We start from the raw sequence: 25,619 nt of genomic DNA on the forward strand, positions 1-25,619 counted from the left end.
CTATCTTAGAAGACTTTAAGTTTTTGTTGTTACAGATCACTGGAGAAGGCTTTAACCATGTCCGTCGGACTGCAAATGAGGCTGCACACCGCATTGCTCGCTTTGCTTTACACATTGTAACAATCATCTCTTGGTTCGAGGAACCTCCAGATTTCCTAGTTGATGTTTTATTTGAGGATTGTAACAAGTAGTTTTTACGAGTATGTTCCTAGGGGGATGGAGGGGTACTCTATCAGTGGTTAGGTTCCTACTCCTGCTTGCAGTTGAGTGGGTAAGGCTACTCAGTTAGACCGACGACCGAGCCCATATGTGTAGAGAACCTCGCCTAATCCCCGACGACATTGCCCGGTTTTTGTACTAGTTACGCTTCCCTTTAATAAAATCCTATCGCTATTCTCTCAAAAGAATATTCACTTTTTTTTTAATAGAAGAAACGATTTGTATTATAGAAAGCAAGATAATACAAAGAGTGGATAAGAAATCCACAAAATTAGGAGCTGGAACAAACAAGAAACTACAACTGGTCCCCAAAAAACAAAACCAAAGAAAAAAAAAAAAAAAAAAAAAAAACAGGAAATCTTGCCCTAATTCCCACAGATTCTGGTGCTATCTGATATGAGTAAGGTTGGAACTATTTGAGAAACCTCATTCACTAAATATAGGCAAAGGCTTACATTGAACTAAAAATCATACTTAATGCATCAAATATCACAATAAAAAACACAAGAATTAAAAGACTTTAAGTTAATTCTGTTTTATACAAGGAAATTGAGTTACTTATAACTAAATAGTTCAGTTACAGTGACTAAAACAAATTAAGGGGGGCGACTACGTGAACAATATTGGGGTATTAGTATTACTTTTTGGTATACTAAAACAAATTAAAATCAAATGCCTATATTAGTAAACCCATGGCCAAACAATGTCTTGCCTATTCACTGTTTCATTTGCTGCAGAGCATGACTGCATTCAAGCAATAAGCCTTCAGAACATGTTCTTCAATATTTCATTTACCTATAGTTCAGTCATGACAGATAGTATCTTTCGAAAGTTAAAAAATACTTGCGTTTCCTTATCGTCCGCTAGCTTCAGTCATGACAGCTTCAATATATAGTTCAATCAGCTTCAATATATACATCTAGTAGCTTCAATCATGACAATTTCATATGGATATGAGAAACAAATGCATATGTATTTTTCCTAATGAAAGTCAACCAAACACTACCAATCTGCAACTCCAAAGAAGAAGAACATATTTTCAGCGACAAACTTATATTCAACACCAAGTTCAACACAGAACTCGAGACTTATAAATTATAATACAATATTATAGGCTTTCAATACAATATCCTAGGCTTGTCTTTGTTTTCCACAACCTTTGTTTTTCTCTCCTGTAATTCCTGGAAGAGACTTGTTTGATCAAGTAAAAGAAGTACTCTTACCCAAATTATAAAGCTGCACATAAAAAACAAAAAGGGGAAGAAAAAATTATGTGTATTTGAGAGTGGAAATACAGAAACAAAAAGACAAAACAAATGCTTACATCAGACAGAAACCCAAAAAAAAGAACGAAACGCAGGAATGACATCGAGAGTGAAAATACATGTAAGGCACAAGACAAGCAGGTTATAACCCTTGTGCATCAGGAGAGCTTCAAGAAGGCTGTCACCCCATAACTGCATTGAATACAGAAGGGTCCTCTCTACAGTTCAATATAAGAATTCAGTTCTTGAACTTCAAGAAAAGTTAACGAAAGAAAAAGCTCAAAACAAATCAGTCAATTCAATTATAACTTACCAAGATGTTGAAAGTTCAAGAACCACATTAGTTGTGACATCCCAAAGATGGACAGAGCAGTCACTACACCCTATAACAAGACAATCACTACCCTCATTCAGACCAATCCCCCTCTACCAATTCAACAGTCCAAGAAAAGAAGAAAAAAAAGCTCACTAATATTCCTAACCTCTTCACACTTGAACTAACACATATATTGCTATAAAAAGCATATTTACTTTCTTTCTTTTTTTTGTTTTTTTCCATTTTCAAATATTGACATTAGAAACGTTTTCACTATTTTTGTTCTGAGAAAAAAACGTTTGTAGAATGGGATATTTATAGAAATGTCACCTGAACTTATACATCAGTTTCAATTTGTCATCTTAAAGAAAAATTAAACGAAATGTCACCTTAAGTTTTCAAAATTCATGATTTGTCACTTGACTTTAACATCATCCAATTTTCCATCCATTTTTAAGGGTATTTTAGTCTTTCCAAGCAAGAGGGTTTACATAGCTTTATATTTAAATTATTTAAAAAAGAAGGTTTACATATTGGAAAGACTAAAATACCTTTCAAAATGGATGGAAAATTGGATGATGTTAAAGTCAGGTAACAAATCATGCATTTTGAAAACTTAAGGTGACATTTTGCTTAAATTTTTCTGTAAGGTGACAAATTGAAACTGATGTATAAGTTTAGGTGACATTTCTACAAAAATCCCTTGTAGAATTACACTACCAAACACATTTTTAGATCCAAAGCATTTTTTCTCAAAAAAGTGATTTTCACAAAGAGGTACATGCTATGTTGCAACTTAACAAAGTACTGTCACTTTTTCATATCCTTCCACTAAAATTTCTGAAACAAGTTATACCTATTCCTCTGATCCATGTGTATGAACAACAAATTACTATTTAGACTTTAACTTTACCGTATCGCGGTTTTTTTCCGTTTTCAGACCAAAGATGGAACTTCAAGGACCATTAGGATATTTTTGGATTTTTCATAAAATACAAGGACTATTTTGCAATTACTTGGAACTTTAAGGACTTGTAAGGACTAAGTTGTAATTTGAATTAAGTTTAAGGACCATAGTGCAATTAAAGACAAGAAAAAGGACAAAAGTGCAATTAAGGATTTTTTGTATTATTTATGAATGTTGGATTATGATTCAGTTGCTCAAGAGTGGCCACTTTGAGTTCGAAGGTGCAGAGGGCAAGTCAGGCTTGAGCTTTGATTCCAAGTAGGGGGACTCTCACGGACTTGTATTTTGTGTGTATGCATGATATAGTAAATATTGTTGTGTGCAAAAGATGCACTGTTTTTGGATGCCCTATTATTTGGTTTTATGGATGCTTGGCTTTTGATTTTCAAAGTTTTGGAGGGTATACGCATGCAGGCATTATCCTCGGTGACCTGAGGGTAAAGGGGGCATAGCATCTTTCCTGGGTTTCGATCCCCTAAACCTCCTAAGGGGTTACGCAGACAGACTTTACCAATACCCTTGTGCGAGGTTTAGTCGATGAGGTCTAGCCGGTAAATGGACACTCTCACTACCGTACTAGGTAAGTTGGTTATAATTTTATGACTGGTGGGGGTAGTTGGCCTTTAAGTGATTGGTCGTTAGACAAGCTGGCCTTTAAGTGATCGGTCATTAGACAGGCATATTTGGGCACTCGAAAAACGTTTGCGAAAGTGGTGTAAGCATACCAACTATTTTCGGAACCTACATTTATATGGAAAATGGTTTGTGTTGTGCGTATTATTTCCACTGTTTTTCTTGAAACTACTATGTTATTTTGCTATCTATTTTCAAACCTGGCAGGAGCCCCTCTGTTGGGCAGATGAACGTATGTGATGCTCACCCCTACTTTTCCATGTAGATTACAATCCTTGAGCCTCACTTGGTGCAGGTCCTGAACTTGTCAACACATTTGGTTCATGTACCTTGTCATCTCTGGCAGGTCGTGATTTCCTTTCATAAGAGCCGAGGATGCTTCTTGTTCATTTCCTCCCTTTATATAAATTATGGATGGTTGGCGTGTATTTAAATGTTATGGTTTGTAAAATAACTTTCGGAGGTTACTCATACTCTTCCTTAACCTCTAGGTTGGTTTCTCATCAATAAAGTTTGTACAATGTTTTATTCATTTCTCGGCTGTTATTTACAACTATAATCCAACTCGTTTTACTTAATTAAAAGGCTTAGTGTATTTTGAGAATCTTGGGAGTATAACCCTCGTATCTAGGTGTTATATTTTTGGGATTCTCAAGGTACGTACCACTGTCACGTGTCTCAATGTTGGGGCGTGACAAATATAATTGGAGGCCCTAGGTTTCAGGATTGAAGTCCAACAACTGAAGAATCAAACTCAATCAAACAAGAGGGTTGCTGAGAAATGAAACATTGAAAAAAAAAAATTAATAGTAAGAGCATCTTCAACAATCTCTTCAACAACTTTGGAATGCTCAAATAGATGAGCCACATCATCAAAACTCTCTCCAATAGTCTTGTCAAACTTAGACGTCAAAGGTGCAACCTCTTTCTCTCTTTTAAAGATTGGTAAGTTGACATTGACTCTTCAAAACATTTATTTTGCTTTAGAAGAATCAAAGTTATATGCAAAATGCTAAAAACATTTATTTTGCTTGCTGGGTTTCCCTCATGACGATGTACATGTGGTTTTCAGTTTTAATATTTCATTTAATTAAAATTTTGTGTCTTCTCTTTTTCTCCATATTAGATAAATTTCTTATTATCTTGGTTGGCAGAATCACGTTTGCTTGCAAGTTTACGTTTCAAGATCAAGTTCTGCGTTTTTAAAGCCCAACATCAGACCTTATCATGTCGTTGTTCAACCTAGTTCTTTTACCAACAGGGAAAGCATTGGATTGCAGTACTTCTTAATTATATATCTTCCAAATGGAATATCCATAGTTTTCAACTCAATAATTTTCAAATTCTCAACCTTTTACTACTCAACCATTTACATCAGTTGCTCAATCTGATTCAAATACAAAATAAAATATTTATTTAAAAAAAAAAAAAAGTGGTAAGAATTTTACAATAAAGGAGGATATGCTTCTTGTGTCATCTCGGCTTAATATTGTTTTTAATTATTTTAGTTTTTATATATTTTTTTCTAGAATGCTATTAATTATTATTTTTACGGCATTAATTTAATGAAAGAGTCTGTTGGGGCATAAAATATTTAAGTAGGCTTTTCAATTTGCTATATAGGTAGTTATGTTCCATAAAAGTAGGACCTATTATCTTATTTGTTTTTAATTTTAATTTGTTTTAATATGAAAAAAATGTGAATTTACCATATTATCCTCATTTAATTAATAATTTTAATTCTTAATATTTGAATTAATCAATGACATTTTTTGGTATTTTGAATGTTTCACCATTCTTTTTTATTTATTTATTATAAAATAAATCATACATGAATGAACCGAAAGTGCATTGTTGAAACTCATCTTCATTCTTGAACCAAAGTTGCATCATGAAAAATAAGCTCTATACTTGAACTGGAGGTGTTGTAATGGGCTTTTGATAGAGGTGGCATAACTACGAGAGGAGTTTTTATAAAAAAAAATAGTCAAAATTTACCCCCCACTTTCAAAAATGTCAGCTTTTATAAATTCTTTCAAATATAGCCAAAAACTCACCTAAATAGACACAAATGCCCTTAAAAATTAAAACCCACATAAACTTAAAAAGTTCCAATATATTTTGAATTCCAGTTATTGATATATACTTGGTATCTTACTAAAGATCAAGACTTTGAAGAAAATTGATGCATGAACTTGTAGGTTCTGAACAAAACCATCGTCTCACAGCTGCCCATCCTCTCTTATCTTCTAAGCATAGAAACTCATTTGCTAAGAAAAACATAGAAACTCATTTGCTAAGCAAAGTAATGCTAAAAAAAACAATATTCTTGAGTACGTGTCACTAAAATGGAATAGACTAATAAGTAGTCTACTCTTATCTTCTATCAACATCAACTAAGGATACAATTTCCAGCATGCTTTATTCCTCATCTTCAAAAATTTACATCCGAAATTTTAAGAAAATTATAAAATTAAATATTCATCCATTGTTCATTCTAATTCATAAATTTAAATAGTAAAATATTACACCCTATCTACGAGGTAGGATGAAGTGGAATTGGGTTCTTACAAGTTTGTTGATAATGGCCAGTTGAACCACATCTTGAACACTTACGAGTTGATGGTTCTTCTCCGCATGATGGGATTCTCTTTTCCTTGTGCTTGCCGTACCTTTTTTGTGTAATTGGTGGTAGGACAATTCCATCTCGTACATCATTAGGTACCACCCAATCAATATGATCCCCAATAGTTCCCCGTAATTTTGTCAAAAACCAATTCCATGATACATCATTCTCTGAATCTCCAACTCCGAATCCAACATGGTATGTTTTGGTTATTTCCGTCCTTCCATGTGGAAACAAACAATGTCCCATGATATTTACCTTTTAAAAATGTTCCATCAAGTGCAATTACTGGCATGATAACAGTGCAAAATCCTTTGATGCAAGGTCCAAGTGACATGAAAAAAATACATAAAATGATTATTACTGTCAGTTTCAATATGAGCTATTGTACCAGGATTTTTGGCTTCTAACATAGCACAATATGATGGAAGTATCGCATAAGATTCCTCTGGCGATCCCCTAACCAACTCCAATGCATGTTCCCTAGCTCTCCAAGCCTTCACATAACTTATAATATACTCATACCCATGTCCTTTCGCATATCCTCCATGATGTCGTGGGGTCTATGTACTCGTGATACACTCTCGTAGTTAGATTTTATGCATTGACCAATAAGAGAACTACTTGCCTATCGATGATGGCGATGAATAGCATCCAATGAGCATGATTGTTTTGTAAAATATTTTTTTACCATGGCATATGAGGATTTTCGTACCTTGGATGCACACAATTTCCACATGCATCGGTCATCAACACAACCAACTTCAACTTCAAGTGTTAGGAATTTATGCTATGATAAGGTTGAATAAAGTGGAATAAAATAAAGCAAGTTTAACAGAAGAGTTAGGAATTTATCCCCATGAACTTCTTATCAACAAATTCTTTATTTATTCAGTAAGATAGATAGTTTCGTACTTGGCTGCTAAACACAATTTGGCCAATAGAAAACCCTAGATATAAAATAAAGATGGAAGGTGAGAGAGAAAAAGAAAAGCAAACCTGGTATTACGGATCGGTAAGTTGAATTAGGGAGTGTTGGAATTGCTTCAAATTCCCATTAAAAAAAAAGAAGCAAGATATTCCTCCCACGCCTGATAGGTTTAAAAGCACACCACAAAGTAGCACACAAATAACCTATTGATTTTCCTTATTAACACTAAGATTCATCAATTGTAGCATATGAAAATAAGGGTCTTTCCCGCAGAAGATTGTTTTATCTAACTACTTGAAATGTCACAAAAACTGGGCTGCTGTCCCTACTGACCAGCCACCGAAGAAATAATTATTATCCCCACTTACACATATCGAAAGTCTATGAAATTTTATGCACAGATACTAGACACGCAGAGCTACACTCACACAAATTTTTGGGATTTTTAGAGTTGATTTGCTATATAGATTAAATCGGACAACAAAAGAACAGAAACAGATTTTGAAGAACAGATTATATTTCACAATTAAGAAAATGAGTTAGGGGAAGTGCTATCCACCACCAAATAGTCATGCAAACATGTTATGTTTCAATCAGATTCCTTTTATTTCCGGATGAAGATGCTCAAGTTGGCTCAATGTTAGAACTCAACCTATTACTCTTTCTTATGTAGTATGTTAAGAGAATGACGTTTTCAACTTAACTTAGTCCCTAGCATGCAATCTAGAATGGCGTGTTCATAGATTTAACAAGTAGAAATCATTAAGAACGAAAAGAGTTTGAGTCATCACAAGGCATCATAAGTACTGGCGTTGTCTTACTTATCCTAGAAATTGATTCACATGTTAAATGCAAATAACAAGTACTACTCTAGAACATATGTAGGTCCTCATTCAACAAGGGCAGGCATACACATATTCATAGCATTAAAATCCTAAATATGCTTACTAAGTATGCATCCGTAGAAAACACATAAAGAATTCATCAACGAGACAAGTAGTGAAGCAATTTTCATCCTTTCATGAAAGAAATTGAAACGAAATGTCATAACACATTTGCAATCATATATGGGGCTTCAAAACAGCCCCTAACTACTAAAAATTTAGTTACACATTATTCTTAAATTAAACCAAAAGAAAGACATGAGTTTGGGAAGGTAAAACCGAAAGAAGAGAATGCCAAGATTTCCTCCCTCCTCCAACGTTCCTGCCTTCCTCCAAAACTTATTCCACTAATAGCTATTTATTGATGACAATAAGTGAGAGAAAATGGTAAAACAATTGTAACTCTTTGGGTGGCCTTTAAGCCAATTACTCCCACCTAATCCCCATCTTTAATTCCATTTCCTCAGATATTTGAATAGGTTTCCACTGGCTTGTTTTTTCAGCATCCGTTTTGGCTGTCACGTTTATTGGGTTTATTGCTTTCATTGCAGTTACAAACTGCTCAGCCTCTTGTGAACCTTTCAGTGTTAAAACGGTCATTACTGCTTCTAGAAAAATGATATGAACAATCCACGAAATGCTCCAGAGAATAGACATCTGTAGCTTTCCAAGCATATATGGCACGTTCTCTAATTCATTCTGAGCTGTTCGCAACTTGCTTCCAAAGTCAGCTCACCTGCACAGGCAGTTTTGACGAATTTGTGACTTAAAAGCCCACTTGTGCTATTTTTCTTTTCTTTGCTTGACAGATCCTACAAAACACAAAAACAGAGTAAATAGCTCAAAAATATAAGGAACTACCTAAGAAAAGACAAGTGAATTTGATGTAAAATATATATAAATATGAGCTTGTCAAATACCCCCACACTTAGCTTTTGCTAGTCCTCGAGCAAAACAAAGAAAACATGAAAAAGTAGCAAAATGAAAAACATTAGCTTTCCCTTATGTGACCCTCATAGAATTTCATTCAAGAAACCAACTGATCAGGAACCTTAGCTAGCACCAAACAAGCTAATCCAAGCTCATCTTCCTTATTCAAATGTTAGTTGAAACCTTTTAATCATCCTTGAAGTGTAGTGTGTGTAATAGCCATGCTAATGCAATTTCAAGTTTTTTTTTAAAACACCATATGCGAACGAGTGACCTTCTCACGGAACATACACTCAATCACACATGTTTAGTTTAACGTGTTTCGCTCAAAGAATCAAATGTGAAAGATCTACCATAAGCTTGCATAACGATCTCATCTCCACAATCATAATTGCAAAACTTAAATCAAGAGGACTTTTATTGGATGTAATGAGGCTTAGGGAGAGGGTCATAGAAATGAAAGGATATGTAAACACAAGTCCCAAGCTACATTGTTAGCAATTCTCTTGTTGAGATTTACAAGAACTCAAGATTTCCAACTACTCTACTAATACCTCCAACCACACCCCTTAACTGAAACTGTAGGAACTCTTCTTTTCTTTTTTTTTTTCTTTTTTTTTTTTTTTTTTTTTTTGAAGCAATTTTGCACATAACTAAATACAAACATCAGATACCCCCACACTTATTCGTTTGCCAAACTCCTTCAAAGTACTTACACAAAGATTTCTCATAAGACAATCTCACATGGCTCACTTAGCTAGCTTGGAACGGGTAAGGAAAAATGTTTAAGGTATAATGGTAGACATATCTGGTGATAAGAAATAAAAGGCTCAACATGTACGGCTCAAGTCGGCAAACTAATGATATCATTTTTCTTTAGGATACATGCTTGTTTGGGCCATGGTGATAAACCTAATGCCTCTATCCTTTTCAAGTTCATGCAATCAATGACAAACATTTCGAAAGATCGTTACGCAAGTTCTAGAGATGTAAGTCACATAAGTTCATCACACATGAAAGAATAGGAGTGTATGAAAAATGCACACACTTTCAATAGGCTCAAAAACTCACATAGGTTGTATATGGTCACTATATTCACATATGAAGCTCTAAGTCATGCTCTAGTTTCATATCAGCAAAGCTATGTGCATTTGGTTTTTCAAAGATGATTAAACATGTACAAAACTAACAAGAGAATCAGGAATTTCACACAACACATGCTTACTAAGTTCTTGATCATGGTGGTTCCAGTTCGATCCAATTATATCATTGGGTCGGGAAACTAACAATCGCCTACTTCAAAACAATAAAGAAAATAAGACCCTTTTTTTCTTCTTTTTTTTTTTTTTGAAACAAAACTAATTAAAAAAAAATGCAACAACAAGGAAACAACACAAACCAGTTCTTAGTGGAAGGTATAAAATTTATCATTGAGTCATTTTTTAATCCTTACCCCCAAACCTAAACTGGACATTGTCCCCAATGTCAGAAACCACTATAAATCATAAAATCAAAATTAAAATAAAATAAATAATAATAAACAAAATAAAACAGTTGGACTGAAAACTTCCCCAATTTGCAGTAAAATCAAACGATGACCCCCAAAACTTTAATTCTGCAATAAACTCCAATGGTGGACACAACCAATTGTTCCTACAAAGAAAAGAAATAATTCAGTTTAGCACGCAAGAAAATTCAGAAGAAGAAAAAAAAAAAAAAATTTTGAAAATGACTTAAAAAGACAATGAATAGAAATATTGGGTTGCCTCCCAATAAGCGCTTGCTTTTACGTCCGCAGCCGGACGGTACCAAGAGTAATCATCCAAGGGGAGCTGGTTCTTGGAGGGGTACAACCTCCACATCATGCTCTGTAAAAGACTCGTAATATGGCTTGAGTCTATGCCCATTCACTTTGAACACGTTTCCGGTCTTTGCACTTTGGAGTTCCACTGCACCATGAGGAAAAATATTAGTTATAACAAATGGACCAACCCAACGAGAACGAAGCTTACCTGGAAATAACCGAAGGCGAGAATTAAATAGAAGAACTTTCTGTCCAATGACAAAGCTCTTCCTTAAAATCATCTTATCATGAAATGCCTTCGATTTCTCCTTGTATATGCGACTAGACTCGTACGCATCATTTCGGATTTCATCTAACTCATTCAATTGAAGCTTCCTCTGCTTTCCAGCAACACTCATGTCCATGTTGTAGGCTTTGATCGCCCAATAAGCTTTGTGCTCTAATTCTACTGGAAGACGACATGGTTTCCCATAAACTAACCGAAATGGGGACATTCCAATAGGAGTCTTATAGGCAGTCCTATAAGCCCACAATGCATCGTTCAAGCGCATGCTCCAATCCTTCCTACTTGGACTCACAGTTTTCTCCAAAATTTGCTTTACCTCTCGGTTTGATACTTCTGCTTGACCACTTGTTTGCGGATGATAAGGTGTAGACACCTTATGTGTGACATTGTACTTCCTAAGCAACGCTTCAAATGTTCTATTGCAAAAATGACTCCCTCCATCGCTGATGACTGCTCTAGGTGTTCCAAATCTTGCAAAAATGTTAGTCTTAATAAAATATGAGACAACTTTTGAGTCATTTGTTTTGGTGGCTTTTGCTTCCACCCATTTAGAAACATAATCCACAGCCAATAAAATGTAGAGAAAACCATTTGAAGATGGAAAAGGCCCCATGAAATCAATGCCCCACACATCAAAGATTTCAACAATTAAAATAGGGGTTTGTGGCATTTGATTTCTTGGGCCCAAGTTACCTGTTCGTTGACAACGATCACATGTTGCACAAAACTCGTACGCATCCTTAAACAAACTAGGCCAATAAAAACCACTCCCTAGCACCTTAAGCGCTGTCCTTTTTGCTCCAAAATGGCCGCCACATGCATAAGAGTGACAAAAAGTTAGAATAGATTTAAACTCAGATTCGGGGACACACCTTCTAATCAATTGATCAGGGCAATATTTCCACAAATAAGGATCATCCCACTCGTAATATTTGGCGGTTTTGACAAGCTTATCTTTCTGAGCACGTGTAAAATCATCCGGAATCTTTTTGGTGACCTTGTAATTGATAATATCTGCATACCAAGGGTCAGTGGCCTTTAAGGAAAACAATTGTTCATCCGGAAAACTCTCACGTAAAGGGATGAGATCTTCCTCTGTGTGTGAATACACAAGTCTGCTAAGATGATCTGCTACAACATTCTCAGTCCCTTTCTTATCCCTGATCTCCAAGTCAAACTCTTGAAGCAGAAGTATCCATCGAATGAGTCGTGGTTTTGCATCTTTTTTTGTGAGTAGGTACTTCAAAGCTGCATGGTCAGAAAACACAATAACTTTAGTCCCAATCAGATAAGATCTAAATTTGTCTAAAGCAAATACAACAGCTAAAAGCTCCTTCTCTGTTGTTGAATAATTCAACTGTGCATCATTGAGTGTTCGAGATGCATAATAGATGACATGTGGCACTTTGTTGACACGCTGCCCTAGAACTGCACCGACGGCATAGTCCGAAGCATCACACATCAACTCAAATGGTAAACTCCAATCTGGTGGCATGATCACAGGAGCCGTGGATAACAACTCCTTAAGCTTGTTGAATGCTACCACACACTCTTCATTCATATCAAATGTTGCATCCTTTTGAAGCAAACGGCATAAGGGTCTAGAAATCCTTGAGAAGTCCTTTATAAACCTACGGTAGAAACCTGCATGTCCAAGAAAAGAACGAACCTCCCTGACAGTAGTAGGGAGGGGTAATGAACTAACAAGTTCTACTTTAGATTTATCAACTTCAATTCCCTTTTCAGATATGATATGTCCTAGAACTAATCCATGTGAAACCATGAAATGACATTTTTCCCAATTTAATACTAGATTAGTTTCTTGACAACGTTTTAGAACTAGGGACAGATTATGTAGACAAGTATCAAAAGAATCACCATAAACAGAAAAATCATCCATGAACACTTCAATTATTTTCTCAATCATATCAGAAAAGATACTTACCATACACCTTTGAAATGTGGCGGGAGCATTGCAAAGTCCAAACGGCATCCTTCGATATGCAAATGTGCCAAATGGACATGTGAAAGTCGTCTTTTCTTGATCCTCCGGAGCAACTACAATCTGATTATATCCAGAATAACCATCAAGAAAGCAATAATGAGAATGCCCAGTTAACCTTTCCAACATTTGATCAATGAATGGGACTGGGAAGTGATCCTTGCGTGTGGCGCTATTTATCTTCCGATAGTCTATACAGACTCTCCAACTATTTTGCACTCGTGTAGGTACTAGCTCATTAGCTTCATTCTTAACAATTGTGACTCCGGATCGCTTAGGAACTACTTGAACAGGGCTCACCCACTTGCTGTCTGAGATAGGATATATGATTCCAACATCAAGAAGTTTGATAACCTCTTTCTTGACGACTTCCATCATGAGTGGGTTCAAACGGTGTTGAGCTTCCCTTGTTGGTTTTGCACCTTCCTCCAACAGAATTCTATGCATACATGTAGCTGGATTTATACCTTTGATATCTGCAATGCTCCAAGCTATGGCAGTTTTATGATCCTTCAGTACCCGAATCAGTTTCTCTTCCTCTTCTGTTGTGAGTTGTGACGATATGATGACCGGTAATGTTTCATCTTCCCCCAAAAATGCGTACTTCAAATGTTTAGGAATCGGTTTAAGCTCCAATTTGGGTGCCTGAATTACAGAAGGAAAAGTCTTTTCATTAGAAGTAGGAAGAGAAATAAAATAGGAAGAAGACTTACCACGAATTGGTGAAAGAGACTCAAGGGCTGCCACTATTTGGATTAATTCTTCTTCAATGTGCTCGGAATAATTAAGCGTTCCACGTGTAATGCTATGCACTAACACCTTCTCTAAATTTTCTTGTCCCACACCTTTATTAAAACAATCCTGCACAAAATAATCAAACTTATCAATAGAAAAACAAGATGCAAAATCACTAGGGTACCTCATGGCATCGAAGATTCTGAACTTGACGCTTTCTCCATCAATTTCCATGGTTAAGGTACCATCGTAGACATCAATCTTCGTATGTGCCGTTCTAAGGAATGGTCTTCCCAATATAAGAGGAAGTGCAGTAGGCATAGGGTCATGTTCCATCTCAAGAACAAAAAAATCAGCGGGAAAAATGAGCTCATTCACTTGCACAAGTACATCCTCCAATAGGCCTTTAGGATATCTATTTGAACGATCTGCCAACTGGATTACTACCTTTGTTTCCTTTAACTCTCCAAGGTCCAATGATTCATACACTGAATATGGCATCAGATTGATAGATGCCCCCAAATCACACAATGCTCTCCCAAACTCTTTCCCTCCGACTACACAAGGAATGGTAAAGCTACCGGCATCCTTCAACTTCGGTGGCAGCTTCCTCTGCAAAACAGCTGATACTTCCTCGTTTAATGCCACAGTTTCTTGATCATCGAATCTCCTCTTGTTCGTACAAAGCTCTTTAAGGAACTTTGCATACTTGGGCACTTGTTTTATGGCATCTAAAAGAGGTAAGTTCACTTGGACTTTCCGAAAAGTATCCAAGATTTCCTTATCAGTTTGCTCTTTCTTAGACTTCATAAACCTGCGAGGGAAAGGAATAGGGACACATGAGTTAAATGAATTTTGAACTTCTTTACTTACCTTATCAGAATTGTTTTTGCTCAATTCTGTAGCTTTAAGAGACTCTTCAGTTTTTGTTGAAGCCTCATTTTGCTCAAAATTTTTGGTTTGTTGCTCCCCTTGCCCATTTGTATCTTTTCTAATCCTCTTTTGCATCCTTGGCTGCTCAAAAACTTCTTTTCCACTCCTTAAAGTCACAACATTCATCTGCTCTGCATTTGGATTCACCACAGTTTGGCTAGGCAACCTTCCTGGCTGTTGTTGTTGCCCTATCAAACCCGCTAACTGACTCATTTGGCGCTCAAGGTTCTCAATTGCTTTGTCTGTTTTTTGTTGATGAGACTGAGTAGAGTTAGCTAAAGAAGCAATTAAATCCTCAAGAGACTTACTTGGAGGTTGTTGTTGTTGAGGCTGCAATGGTGCATGCGGTCTTGCTTGAGAAAAGCCAGGTGGACGGTTATAGTTGTTGGGAACAGATTGTTGTCCATTGTCTTGATTACTCCACTTGAAGTGTGGATGATCGCGCCACCCTACATTATAAGTGTTGGAGTATGGATCATACTTTTGCCTTTGTTGCCCCTGAAACCCTCCTAACGCATTAGCTTGCTCATGACCACCTTGATCCATCAACAAAGGGCACATGTCCGTGGCATGTCCCATGATTGAACATACACCACACACTTGTTTTGGAGCCACCATAACCTGTTGCACAAGATTAGTCAAGTTAGCTAATTGTAATTCAATACTAGAATTAGTACTTACCTCATTAACTTTCTTAAAAGGTAGCTCATCTCTCCCTCCAAATTGTCGTGTGTTGCCAGCAATGTTCTTTAGCAATGCCCTAGCATTAGTTGGTGTTTTGTCCATGAATGCTCCTCCACTTGCTGCATCAAGCATTACACGATCAGTACCACACAATCCCTCATAAAAGTATTGTATTAGAAGATGCTCAGAAATTTGATGATTAGGACAAGATGCAACCAAATGCGTGAACCGCTCATAGTAATCTCCAAAGGGCTCTCCATGTTGTTGTCGAATTGCAGATATGTCTTTCCTTATGCTTGCAGCTTTTGTGGCCGGAAAATATTGCTCCAAGAATGCTTGCTTTACCTGGTTCCATGTGTTCATTGATCCCGGAGGTAAATTGTAAAGCCACTCCTTTGCCTTAGCTTCTAATGTAAATGGAAATGCCCTCAACTTGACTTGCTCCTCATTCACATTTGCTGGTCTCATTCCTGAGCATACCACGTGAAACTCCATGAGATGCTTGTTGGCATCCTCTGTTGAAAAGCCATGGAACTTAGGCAAGTAGTGAATCATGCTAGACTTGAGCTCAAATCCTCCTTCTGCATTTGGATATGTGATGCACAATGGCTGTTGATCCGTATTTGGCGTTGCCAACTCCCTCAAAGTACGGTTATCAGCCATGTCTTCTAGTGGTTCTTCCTCCTCTTCTGAACTCAAATGTGGTGGAGAAGATGGTGGCAAGGACACCGTTGCACGCTGCTGCTTGATTTTTCTCCGAAGCTTTCGAAGTGTTTGTTCAAGCTCAGGATCAAAGGAAGCTAGGTCAATGCTCTTCGACCTTCGAGTATGTATATTCTTTATTTATTCAGTAAGATAGATAGTTTCGTACCTTGGATGCACACAATTTCCACATGCATCGGTCATCAACACAACCAACTTCAACTTCAAGTGTTAGGAATTTATGCTATGATAAGGTTGAATAAAGTGGAATAAAATAAAGCAAGTTTAACAGAAGAGTTAGGAATTTATCCCCATGAACTTCTTATCAACAAATTCTTTATTTATTCAGTAAGATAGATAGTTTCGTACTTGGCTGCTAAACACAATTTGGCCAATAGAAAACCCTAGATATAAAATAAAGATGGAAGGTGAGAGAGAAAAAGAAAAGCAAACCTGGTATTACGGATCGGTAAGTTGAATTAGGGAGTGTTGGAATTGCTTCAAATTCCCATTAAAAAAAAAGAAGCAAGATATTCCTCCCACGCCTGATAGGTTTAAAAGCACACCACAAAGTAGCACACAAATAACCTATTGATTTTCCTTATTAACACTAAGATTCATCAATTGTAGCATATGAAAATAAGGGTCTTTCCCGCAGAAGATTGTTTTATCTAACTACTTGAAATGTCACAAAAACTGGGCTGCTGTCCCTACTGACCAGCCACCGAAGAAATAATTATTATCCCCACTTACACATATCGAAAGTCTATGAAATTTTATGCACAGATACTAGACACGCAGAGCTACACTCACACAAATTTTTGGGATTTTTAGAGTTGATTTGCTATATAGATTAAATCGGACAACAAAAGAACAGAAACAGATTTTGAAGAACAGATTATATTTCACAATTAAGAAAATGAGTTAGGGGAAGTGCTATCCACCACCAAATAGTCATGCAAACATGTTATGTTTCAATCAGATTCCTTTTATTTCCGGATGAAGATGCTCAAGTTGGCTCAATGTTAGAACTCAACCTATTACTCTTTCTTATGTAGTATGTTAAGAGAATGACGTTTTCAACTTAACTTAGTCCCTAGCATGCAATCTAGAATGGCGTGTTCATAGATTTAACAAGTAGAAATCATTAAGAACGAAAAGAGTTTGAGTCATCACAAGGCATCATAAGTACTGGCGTTGTCTTACTTATCCTAGAAATTGATTCACATGTTAAATGCAAATAACAAGTACTACTCTAGAACATATGTAGGTCCTCATTCAACAAGGGCAGGCATACACATATTCATAGCATTAAAATCCTAAATATGCTTACTAAGTATGCATCCGTAGAAAACACATAAAGAATTCATCAACGAGACAAGTAGTGAAGCAATTTTCATCCTTTCATGAAAGAAATTGAAACGAAATGTCATAACACATTTGCAATCATATATGGGGCTTCAAAACAGCCCCTAACTACTAAAAATTTAGTTACACATTATTCTTAAATTAAACCAAAAGAAAGACATGAGTTTGGGAAGGTAAAACCGAAAGAAGAGAATGCCAAGATTTCCTCCCTCCTCCAACGTTCCTGCCTTCCTCCAAAACTTATTCCACTAATAGCTATTTATTGATGACAATAAGTGAGAGAAAATGGTAAAACAATTGTAACTCTTTGGGTGGCCTTTAAGCCAATTACTCCCACCTAATCCCCATCTTTAATTCCATTTCCTCAGATATTTGAATAGGTTTCCACTGGCTTGTTTTTTCAGCATCCGTTTTGGCTGTCACGTTTATTGGGTTTATTGCTTTCATTGCAGTTACAAACTGCTCAGCCTCTTGTGAACCTTTCAGTGTTAAAACGGTCATTACTGCTTCTAGAAAAATGATATGAACAATCCACGAAATGCTCCAGAGAATAGACATCTGTAGCTTTCCAAGCATATATGGCACGTTCTCTAATTCATTCTGAGCTGTTCGCAACTTGCTTCCAAAGTCAGCTCACCTGCACAGGCAGTTTTGACGAATTTGTGACTTAAAAGCCCACTTGTGCTATTTTTCTTTTCTTTGCTTGACAGATCCTACAAAACACAAAAACAGAGTAAATAGCTCAAAAATATAAGGAACTACCTAAGAAAAGACAAGTGAATTTGATGTAAAATATATATAAATATGAGCTTGTCAACGCCCTCTGTAGGAAACCCAGAACTCATGCTACACCATCAAAACACACCAAAACTAATGAATTTCAATTTCTTGTTCCTACTAAGCCAAAGAAACGAAGAAACAATTAAAAGAAAGAAGCAACCGCACGGATAAGCACAAACTATGCAGAAAGAAAAAGAAGAACATCACTCACCAGTAGTTTGACCAAGGCCACAGACATGCGTGCTCAGCATTAGTTCAACCAAGGCTACAGATATGCGTGCGATTCCAAGCTTTGTGTAGTAGAGTTTTGCTTTTTAGGTTTACATAGGTTTTAATTTTAAGGGCATTTGTGACTATTTAAGTGAGTTTTTTGTTATATTTGAAAGATTTTATAAAAATTGACATTTTTGAAAATGGTGGGTAAATTTTGGCTATTTTTGATAAAAACTCCTAAGAGAGGGGGTTTTGTTTTGTGAAAATAATTTGAAATCTCAGGAAATGTTAGTGTAATTTTTTAAACGAAGTGTTAGCATAAATAACTCTAATAATATGTTTGTACCCAATTTTGGTTGACGGGCCAAGAATGGTCGCACGGTTTAAAAGGTATTTTAAACAAATAGAATCAGGCCCATTAGCACTTGTTTGTCTCTAAAGAACCATCATTCTCACAGCTAGGCCTCTTTGAATGAATAAATTAAAGGCCCAAGGTCAGGAAAGTCAGGCCTCTATCTCGCGCTACACGTCAGAAATTGATAAGCGTGTTCTCTGAACCCACGTGGGAGGCCGAAGAAAATTATCACATTTAATGACGAATTGACTTCTTACTCACCCAGCGAGAAAGCAAGTCGTACTAAAGCCCCCAACACCAGAAGATCAAATTTGCCAGCTGGGTTTTCAAGTACAGGAAGTCAAATCAAGAAAGCTCCACAAAGGGAACCGGCGGTCCTTACCAGAAGTCGTCCATCATTCCTTCTATGAACTGGTTAAGATCAACAAACTAGCAGCTGACCTTGAACTACAAGCCAAAGGTCTTGTCGCAGTTTTTGTCATTACAAGTTCATCCCCCTTTATAAATAATAAGGGTCTACTTTAGAGAAAAGGGACTCTCTCTCCAAAAACCAGACGAAAAGTCTTCAAAAACTCTCTCAAGATAACAATATGCCTACTTTGTCATTAAAATATCTAGTCGATGAATCTTGTGATTATCTCTTGTAGCTCTGCCATGTCCATGGTATGATTTTCTTTCAATGTGTATGTCGTTTCAATTCATGTAATCTCTGGACTGGATTGAGAAATCTCTAGCCCTTTTATCTTTGCTTCGTTGCTTGAATTTGAGAATAAATTAATGAATTAACCAAAGAATCTCTTGCTGTTTAGTTTGAAGTGCTAAGTAACATATTAATTGCGGAAGATTTGATAGTTAAATTCTAATTAATTATCCGATAAAACAAGCTCTGAATAATTTTAATACTTAAAATTGGATTCCCGCCATCCTATTCTTTGAAAAGCCATAAAAACTGATATTCGGGCCCGAAAAGGAGTAGGGGCCCGAACGATAAAGAAAGAAAAGGACAGGGAGTTGAGTTGGGCCCGAACATTGTATTGTCAGGCCCGAATTAATTACTAACTTAGTCCGAAAAGGAGAAATACATTGAAATAGGTTAATAAAGCCCAGGCAGGGTCCTTACTAATCATGAACTTAGTCTTACTCTATTGCCTGTTCAGGTGTTGCTCATACTTGTCAGGGTGATATTCACGAAGAAAAGAATATCAAAGTCCTCCTAACCGAGGCATAGAAAAGAATCCATCCAGGGCAATACCCCCTGGAGCATGATGGCCTGATAAGAAGTCCAGATAGAGAGCGCAAACTCCACAAGCATCCATCATTCGCATTCATACCAGGTCTATTGGGCTGGTTGTATACCCAATAGTGGCACGCCTATGCAGCAACAAGAGTCAGTATCAAAAGAGCCGTTCGACAAGGCCTCGTCGGGTCCGTTCGCTCTGGCAATCGATTCAACTTTCAATTTTGTTCGAAAATTGAAGAAGTCCTTTCCGCGAGCCAAGAGACACCATTCGATCAGGGCATTGGTGTTGATCCATCAACTTCACCTTCGTCCCTCAGAAATAGCCAAAATTTATCAAAAATAGTTTTTATCAAAAATAGCCAAAATTTAACCCCCAAATTCATAAATGACTGTTTTTTTAAAATACTTTCAAATATAGCCAAAAATTCACTTAAATTGACACAAATGCCCTCTAAATTATAACTGAATTACACCTAAAAGCTAAAACCCAAAATTACAAGAGCACAAAAAAAAGATTGGCTTCGTCAACTTAATCATGCCTATGAATCCTATTATAAAAATGACAATGTAATTACCAAAAAGAAGAAGAAAAGTAACAGCTGATGTTTTCATAAATCCAAGCAATAAAAATCATCTCTGTGTGACTATGGCTTGATTCGTGGGTTTGGGAGTTTTTTTTACAATAAAAAAAGCTAAAGTCAGTTTCTTGACATAATAATTTTTAATTGAGAAAAAAAGTTGAACTTTCTCGCAAAATTTGTATAATAAATACTACTAGTCTGCATATGATATGTGGGTTAAATTTTCTTGCAAACCATCATATGTGCTGCTGCTTTCCCTCAAAGCACAAGAGGTCTAGAAAAATTGCGAGGCCCTCGCTGTTCATAGACTATCTTCCCACAACACAAACTTGCCTATATTAACTTTGCTTTCCATTAAGGGTAATTGGCGAGGGGCAGTGTCCTTGTGTTTGAGGGTAGGCTGGGTGGAGAGTGAGGCTTGTGCTCAGTAGCTTACGGCTTGGAAGAGCATGCTTTTTGGTTAGGTTTTAATTTAAAGGACATTTGGGTCAATTTAACTGAGTTTTTGGTTATATTTGAAATTTTTTTTAAAAATTGATATTTATGAATTTGAGGGTTAAATTTTGGTTATTTTTGATAAAAACTCAGGAAAAAAGGACGAAAATTAATAAATCAAAAAAATTAAAAATTAAAAGGGAAGAAGCGGCGGTGTTGTTGTGGTTTTGTGAGTTGTTAATTTCTTGTGTGGGAAGTGGAAGTGGGAATGGGAAAGGGGAGTAGCAGGCGGGTGAGGGCGTTCAAGCGGTGGATGAAGTGGGAAGGGATCGAATGCAGCGACGCCCTGGACTTGAGGGACGAAGGAGTCGAAATCGGAATCAGCGTGAGAGCCCTAGCCCACCTCAAGGAAGGGGACGTGGTGGCCAGAATACCAAAGCTCACGTGCCTCACCACCAGAACCACCGCCGCACGTGACATTATCGCAGCCGCCGCTGCCGGTGAGGGCGAGGAGGAGTCTTGTTTAGGAGGGTTAGCAGGGCTGGCGGTGGCGCTGATGTACGAGAGGAGCTTGGGGGAGCATTCACGGTGGGCCCCATACCTTGAGCTGTTGAGCAAAGAAGAAGACTCGTTGCCTTTGGTTTGGAGCGCCGACGAGGTTGAGCGGCTGCTGGCAGGGACAGAGCTGGAGGGAACGGTCAAGGAAGACAAAGGTGTTATGTGGAAGGAGTGGAAGGAGAGCATTGAGCCCACGATACTACTGCAAATGCATCCTTTGGATGCGGCCGCCGTTGAATTCGACCCAAGCTTCTTCGGATTCGGAGACTACTTGGCGGCGAGGACGCTGATATCTTCTCGCTCTTTTCAGATTGATGAATACCACGGAGTGGGAATGGTTCCTTTGGCTGACCTGTAAGTCTTATACAAACCCTGCTGCTTCTCTTGACTTCTTGTTGTGATGCTTTGTTTATATCACTATCAATCACTGAAATGGATGGATGATAGATTTTATTATTTATTATTGTTTTAATGTTCTTTTGTACTTTGTCTAAATCCATAATCATAAGTTTTTTGGGTGCTGTTATTGATTCAATTCAATTCAATGTAGGTTTAATCATAAAACGGGAGCTGAGGATGTGCACTTAATGACCTCTCCTTACAAAAGTGAATCCAACACCACCCAAGAAAACAATGAATCTGATACTACTAGTACTAGTATTAGAGCCATTCATGATGATGATATGTCTGCTTCTATTACTGTTGACGAGGGTGAGGGTGACGGTGACGATAGTGGAGGTGACAATGGTGATGGTGACGATAGTGAGGGTGGTGATGATGATGACAATGATGATTATGGTGACGGTTATGGTGATGGTGATGGTGATGGTGATGACAATGATGATGATGATTTGGAAATGACTATGGTGAAAGATGTCAAACTGGGAGCTGAGGTTTGGACTCTCTTTTTTCATATTTCATTTTTTTATTTATAAAAATTATAACTAAAGCAAAAGGCAGCAATCCAATAACTCTCTCGGTTTTTATTTTCTGATGCATGCTATAACTATTGAATTTCCTGTCTCTAGCCTCTGCGGCAAAATTTAAATATCAATTTCTCATAGACTAGAGCTATGAGAAGATGCCATTACTGGAACTATGCCTTTCCTCTTCTTGTTTCAGTACTATATATAAGCGATGGGCGCTTTTCTTGTTCATCTTCTTTCAGTACAAGTATGAAATCCATGGGTAAACTTTTTTGTTTCTTTTATTCTTTTCCTTTTCTTCTCTTCTCAGGTCTTTAATACATATGGGTCATTGGGTAATGCTGCACTGCTTCACAGATATGGATTTACAGAGCCAGATAATCCGTATGACATTGTCAATATCGACTTGGAACTGATACTCCAGTGGAGTTCGTCCTTGTTTTCTGGCCAGCATCGTAGAGCAAGGCTATCCCTCTGGAAAAGATTGGATTGCTCTGGATGTGTCACCCACAACTCTGAATATTTTGAGGTTTCATTTAATGGAGAACCTGAAATTGAGATGCTGGTTTTATTGTACATAATGTTGTTACCACATGATGCATATTATAAGATGGATCTTGCTCTAGCAACTGCAGGAAGTTCCAGTGAACCCATGGACATCATTTTTTCCGATAAAAGCAAAAAATCGTGCCACAAAACTGGACTATTGAGTGAGGACCTGTTGCTGACAAAATCTCTTTGTAATGCTCTTTTGTCTCTTGCAGATATGCGGGACAGCCTTTATGGTACAAATTCAATAGAAGATGATATAGAAGCATTGGGCAGGTGTTGTTGCTTAAGTGACAAAAAGTTGTACCATTCTTTGATGCTTCGTATCAGTGAGAGAAGGATCCTTCAGAAGCTTAAAATGTATGCTGCTAAAGAAACCTCTGTAAGGAAGAAGTTGAAAAGAAAATGAGTTTAGGACACTTACTAAATTATCATCCATGGCTTTTCTTTTTCCACTGCCTGTTTTCAAGCACTGGCTATGACTTCCTCGCCTGGTGAAGGTATGTAAGCCACAAGAGAGATTCTTTTTGTTGAGATTGCGACCATAGAGACCATTGTGAAGCAACTTGGCAGCATGTAGGCATTGTTTAGAGTGATTCTTTTTGTTAAGATTGTGACCATTGATACCATTATGAAGCAACTTGGCAGGATGTAGGCATTGTTTGCCTTTATAGCTGATGATTATAGCGTTTTAGCATGTCCAGCAGCACATTCTGCATTTTTCTAAATTACTTTTGCTGCTAGGAAACCCTAGACGAATTCGGTTTTGTGGCATTATTGTAGACCATTTTTCAATCTCCATCACGGCAAATGCCTCACAGGATAACCTTGCATGATAAAGATTTGTCTGAGAGTTTGCATTTTATTTTGTTCTTGTTAATTTTATTAGTACAAATTGTTTTCAGTTCTTATAGCACGTTTCTTATAGCATGTTTCTTAATATTTGTGTTGTGACAATTTGCAAATATATTTATCTTTTGGGTTATGCTGGACTACCTTGATATAATAATTTTAGGATTTTTTTTTTGTGTAGCCTCTTTTGCGAATGGAATTGATGGGAAGAAACATAAATTATGATTGTTCAACAGCTTATTGGCATAGGCTCTATATCTTTGAGCTAGTGGTGTTATATCAACAATGTCATCGACAGATCGGTTCAGTGACGTCAGGGAAGCTGTGCCGGGCTGGATTTGGAATTGAGTTTGTTAGAATACTCAAACTCGGTCATTTGCTGAGGGCCTCTTTTATCTACACTAGCCTCTTCACAGTAGGGTTGATAAGTGTTATTTGGATCCAATATACTCATGAGAACCCCCCCTCCCTCCTCCTCCTCCTCCTTCCTTTCTCTCTTTCCCGAAAATAGCTCATATATTCGCCTACTTCTTGATGTAAAGAGGGATAAAAATGTTTAGAAGTGCCACCCCGGATCCCTATGCTATAGAAGAGAATAAAATCTCAAAATAATAATCTCTATCGTTAATTGCTCTACCTCTACCTTTTTATGATTTTATCTTCATTTCAGTAGATTACAAAGGGTAGTGTTCAACGAACCCCAAAATTAACCAATTACACTTTACTATAAAATTACTTATTGAATTACAAATTTATCCTAATATAAAATGACCAAAAAGGATATATTGAATTGTGAAACAAATGTAACCCAACTCATAATATTCAATCCTAATTCAACTTCACCCAATCTCATGGGATTATTAATTTAGGGAGAAGCAACCCCAACATCCCCTGCAGCCCTCTACACTTACAAGGTGATGCATCGATGAAAACCACCTATGTTTGTCGTTCTTACTTCATTTCCGTACACAACATGAAACATCCTGTTTCCGTTTGTGCTAATCCCATTGCCAAGAGTACTGTTGGTCCCTTTTTTCCTTGTTCCTCCAGGTCGATTCTTTTTGGGAATGGAGCGGGAGAGGAAGAGGCCAAGTCAACACCAATGCCCCAATTGGATCTCTTGCTCGTGAGAGGACTAGTTCAATTTCAGACAAAATTGAAAGTTGGATCAAGTTGAGAAAAGTGGGCGAGCACAGGCTAGGCCTTGATGGTTTGCTTCTTCTGGCCCGATCGTAAGTTGCGTAAGTGTGCCACTATTGGGGATGAGACCAACCCAATAGACCTAGTGCATGTGATGTAGAATGTTTTGTTTGATGGACTTGTGCTTGTTCTGGACCTCTAATCAAGCCATTGTGCTCTAAGGAGGGTATTGACTCAAATGAGTTCTTTTCTATGCCTCAACTAAGAGGACTTTAATATTCTTTCAATCATACGTCTATTGGTTGGTAAATGCGAACAGTACCTAGCTGAACAAAAAAACCAATGTTGAGGTCAATGCTCCCTTAATTGGGCTCAGGAACCTAATTTGGGCATGAAATAACCCTAAATTGGTTAATTCGGGCCCAATTGTATGATTACCAACCTTTGTTTTTGGGCTAATGAAGCCCTATTTGAACCTAGCTTGTTTTTGGGCTAATGAAGCCCTATTCGAACCTAGCTTGTTTTTGGGCTAATGAAGTCCTATTCAAAAGATTCAAATATAAAAATGTAGGAAAGTAAACTACTGCGAAGTAAGATACAAAAAAGATAATTGGCAGGAATAGAAAGTACGATTAAGGTAGATTGCAGAGAGAATAAAATTCTAGAAGTTGGAGAATTCTCTATCCAGCTCCGGCATGATAACAA

General features: G+C 37.2%; 2 protein-coding genes and 1 long non-coding RNA gene across 4 annotated transcripts; 1 reads left to right on the plus strand and 2 right to left on the minus strand.

Annotated features, from left to right (window-relative positions):
• Positions 1-1,230: 1,230 nt before the first annotated feature.
• Positions 1,231-3,331, minus strand: LOC148919217 (uncharacterized). Its single transcript, XR_016124981.1, has 3 exons — positions 1,798-3,331; positions 1,544-1,702; positions 1,231-1,455 (listed from the first exon to the last, which is right to left on the minus strand). It is a non-coding gene; the product is annotated as an uncharacterized LOC148919217 (long non-coding RNA).
• Positions 3,332-12,694: 9,363 nt separating this feature from the next.
• LOC148919218 (uncharacterized) lies at positions 12,695-18,303 on the minus strand. Its single transcript, XM_089048811.1, has 5 exons — positions 18,277-18,303; positions 17,923-17,998; positions 17,623-17,794; positions 12,807-16,035; positions 12,695-12,700 (listed from the first exon to the last, which is right to left on the minus strand). Exons 1-5 carry the CDS (start codon positions 18,301-18,303, stop codon positions 12,695-12,697), a joined length of 3,510 nt encoding a protein of 1,169 aa, XP_088904937.1.
• Positions 18,304-21,057: 2,754 nt separating this feature from the next.
• Positions 21,058-24,410, plus strand: LOC103327163 (SET domain-containing protein). Of its 2 annotated transcripts, XR_001677465.2 has the most exons (4): positions 21,059-21,801; positions 21,998-22,340; positions 22,684-23,422; positions 23,956-24,410. XR_001677465.2 is itself a non-coding variant. In XM_016792634.2 (3 exons), exons 1-3 carry the CDS (start codon positions 21,158-21,160, stop codon positions 23,329-23,331), a joined length of 1,635 nt encoding a protein of 544 aa, XP_016648120.2. In that variant the 5' UTR covers positions 21,058-21,157; the 3' UTR covers positions 23,332-23,862. The 2 variants fall into 2 exon arrangements, 1 of the variants encoding a protein (XP_016648120.2); XM_016792634.2 differs by lacking the exon at positions 23,956-24,410 and having other exon boundaries at positions 21,058-21,801; positions 22,684-23,862.
• The last annotated feature ends 1,209 nt before the right edge of the window (positions 24,411-25,619 follow it).

This window comes from Prunus mume, linkage group LG3, assembly GCF_029339155.1.
Source record: "Prunus mume cultivar Tortuosa linkage group LG3, ASM2933915v1, whole genome shotgun sequence".
Classification (NCBI taxonomy): Eukaryota; Viridiplantae; Streptophyta; class Magnoliopsida; order Rosales; family Rosaceae; genus Prunus; species Prunus mume.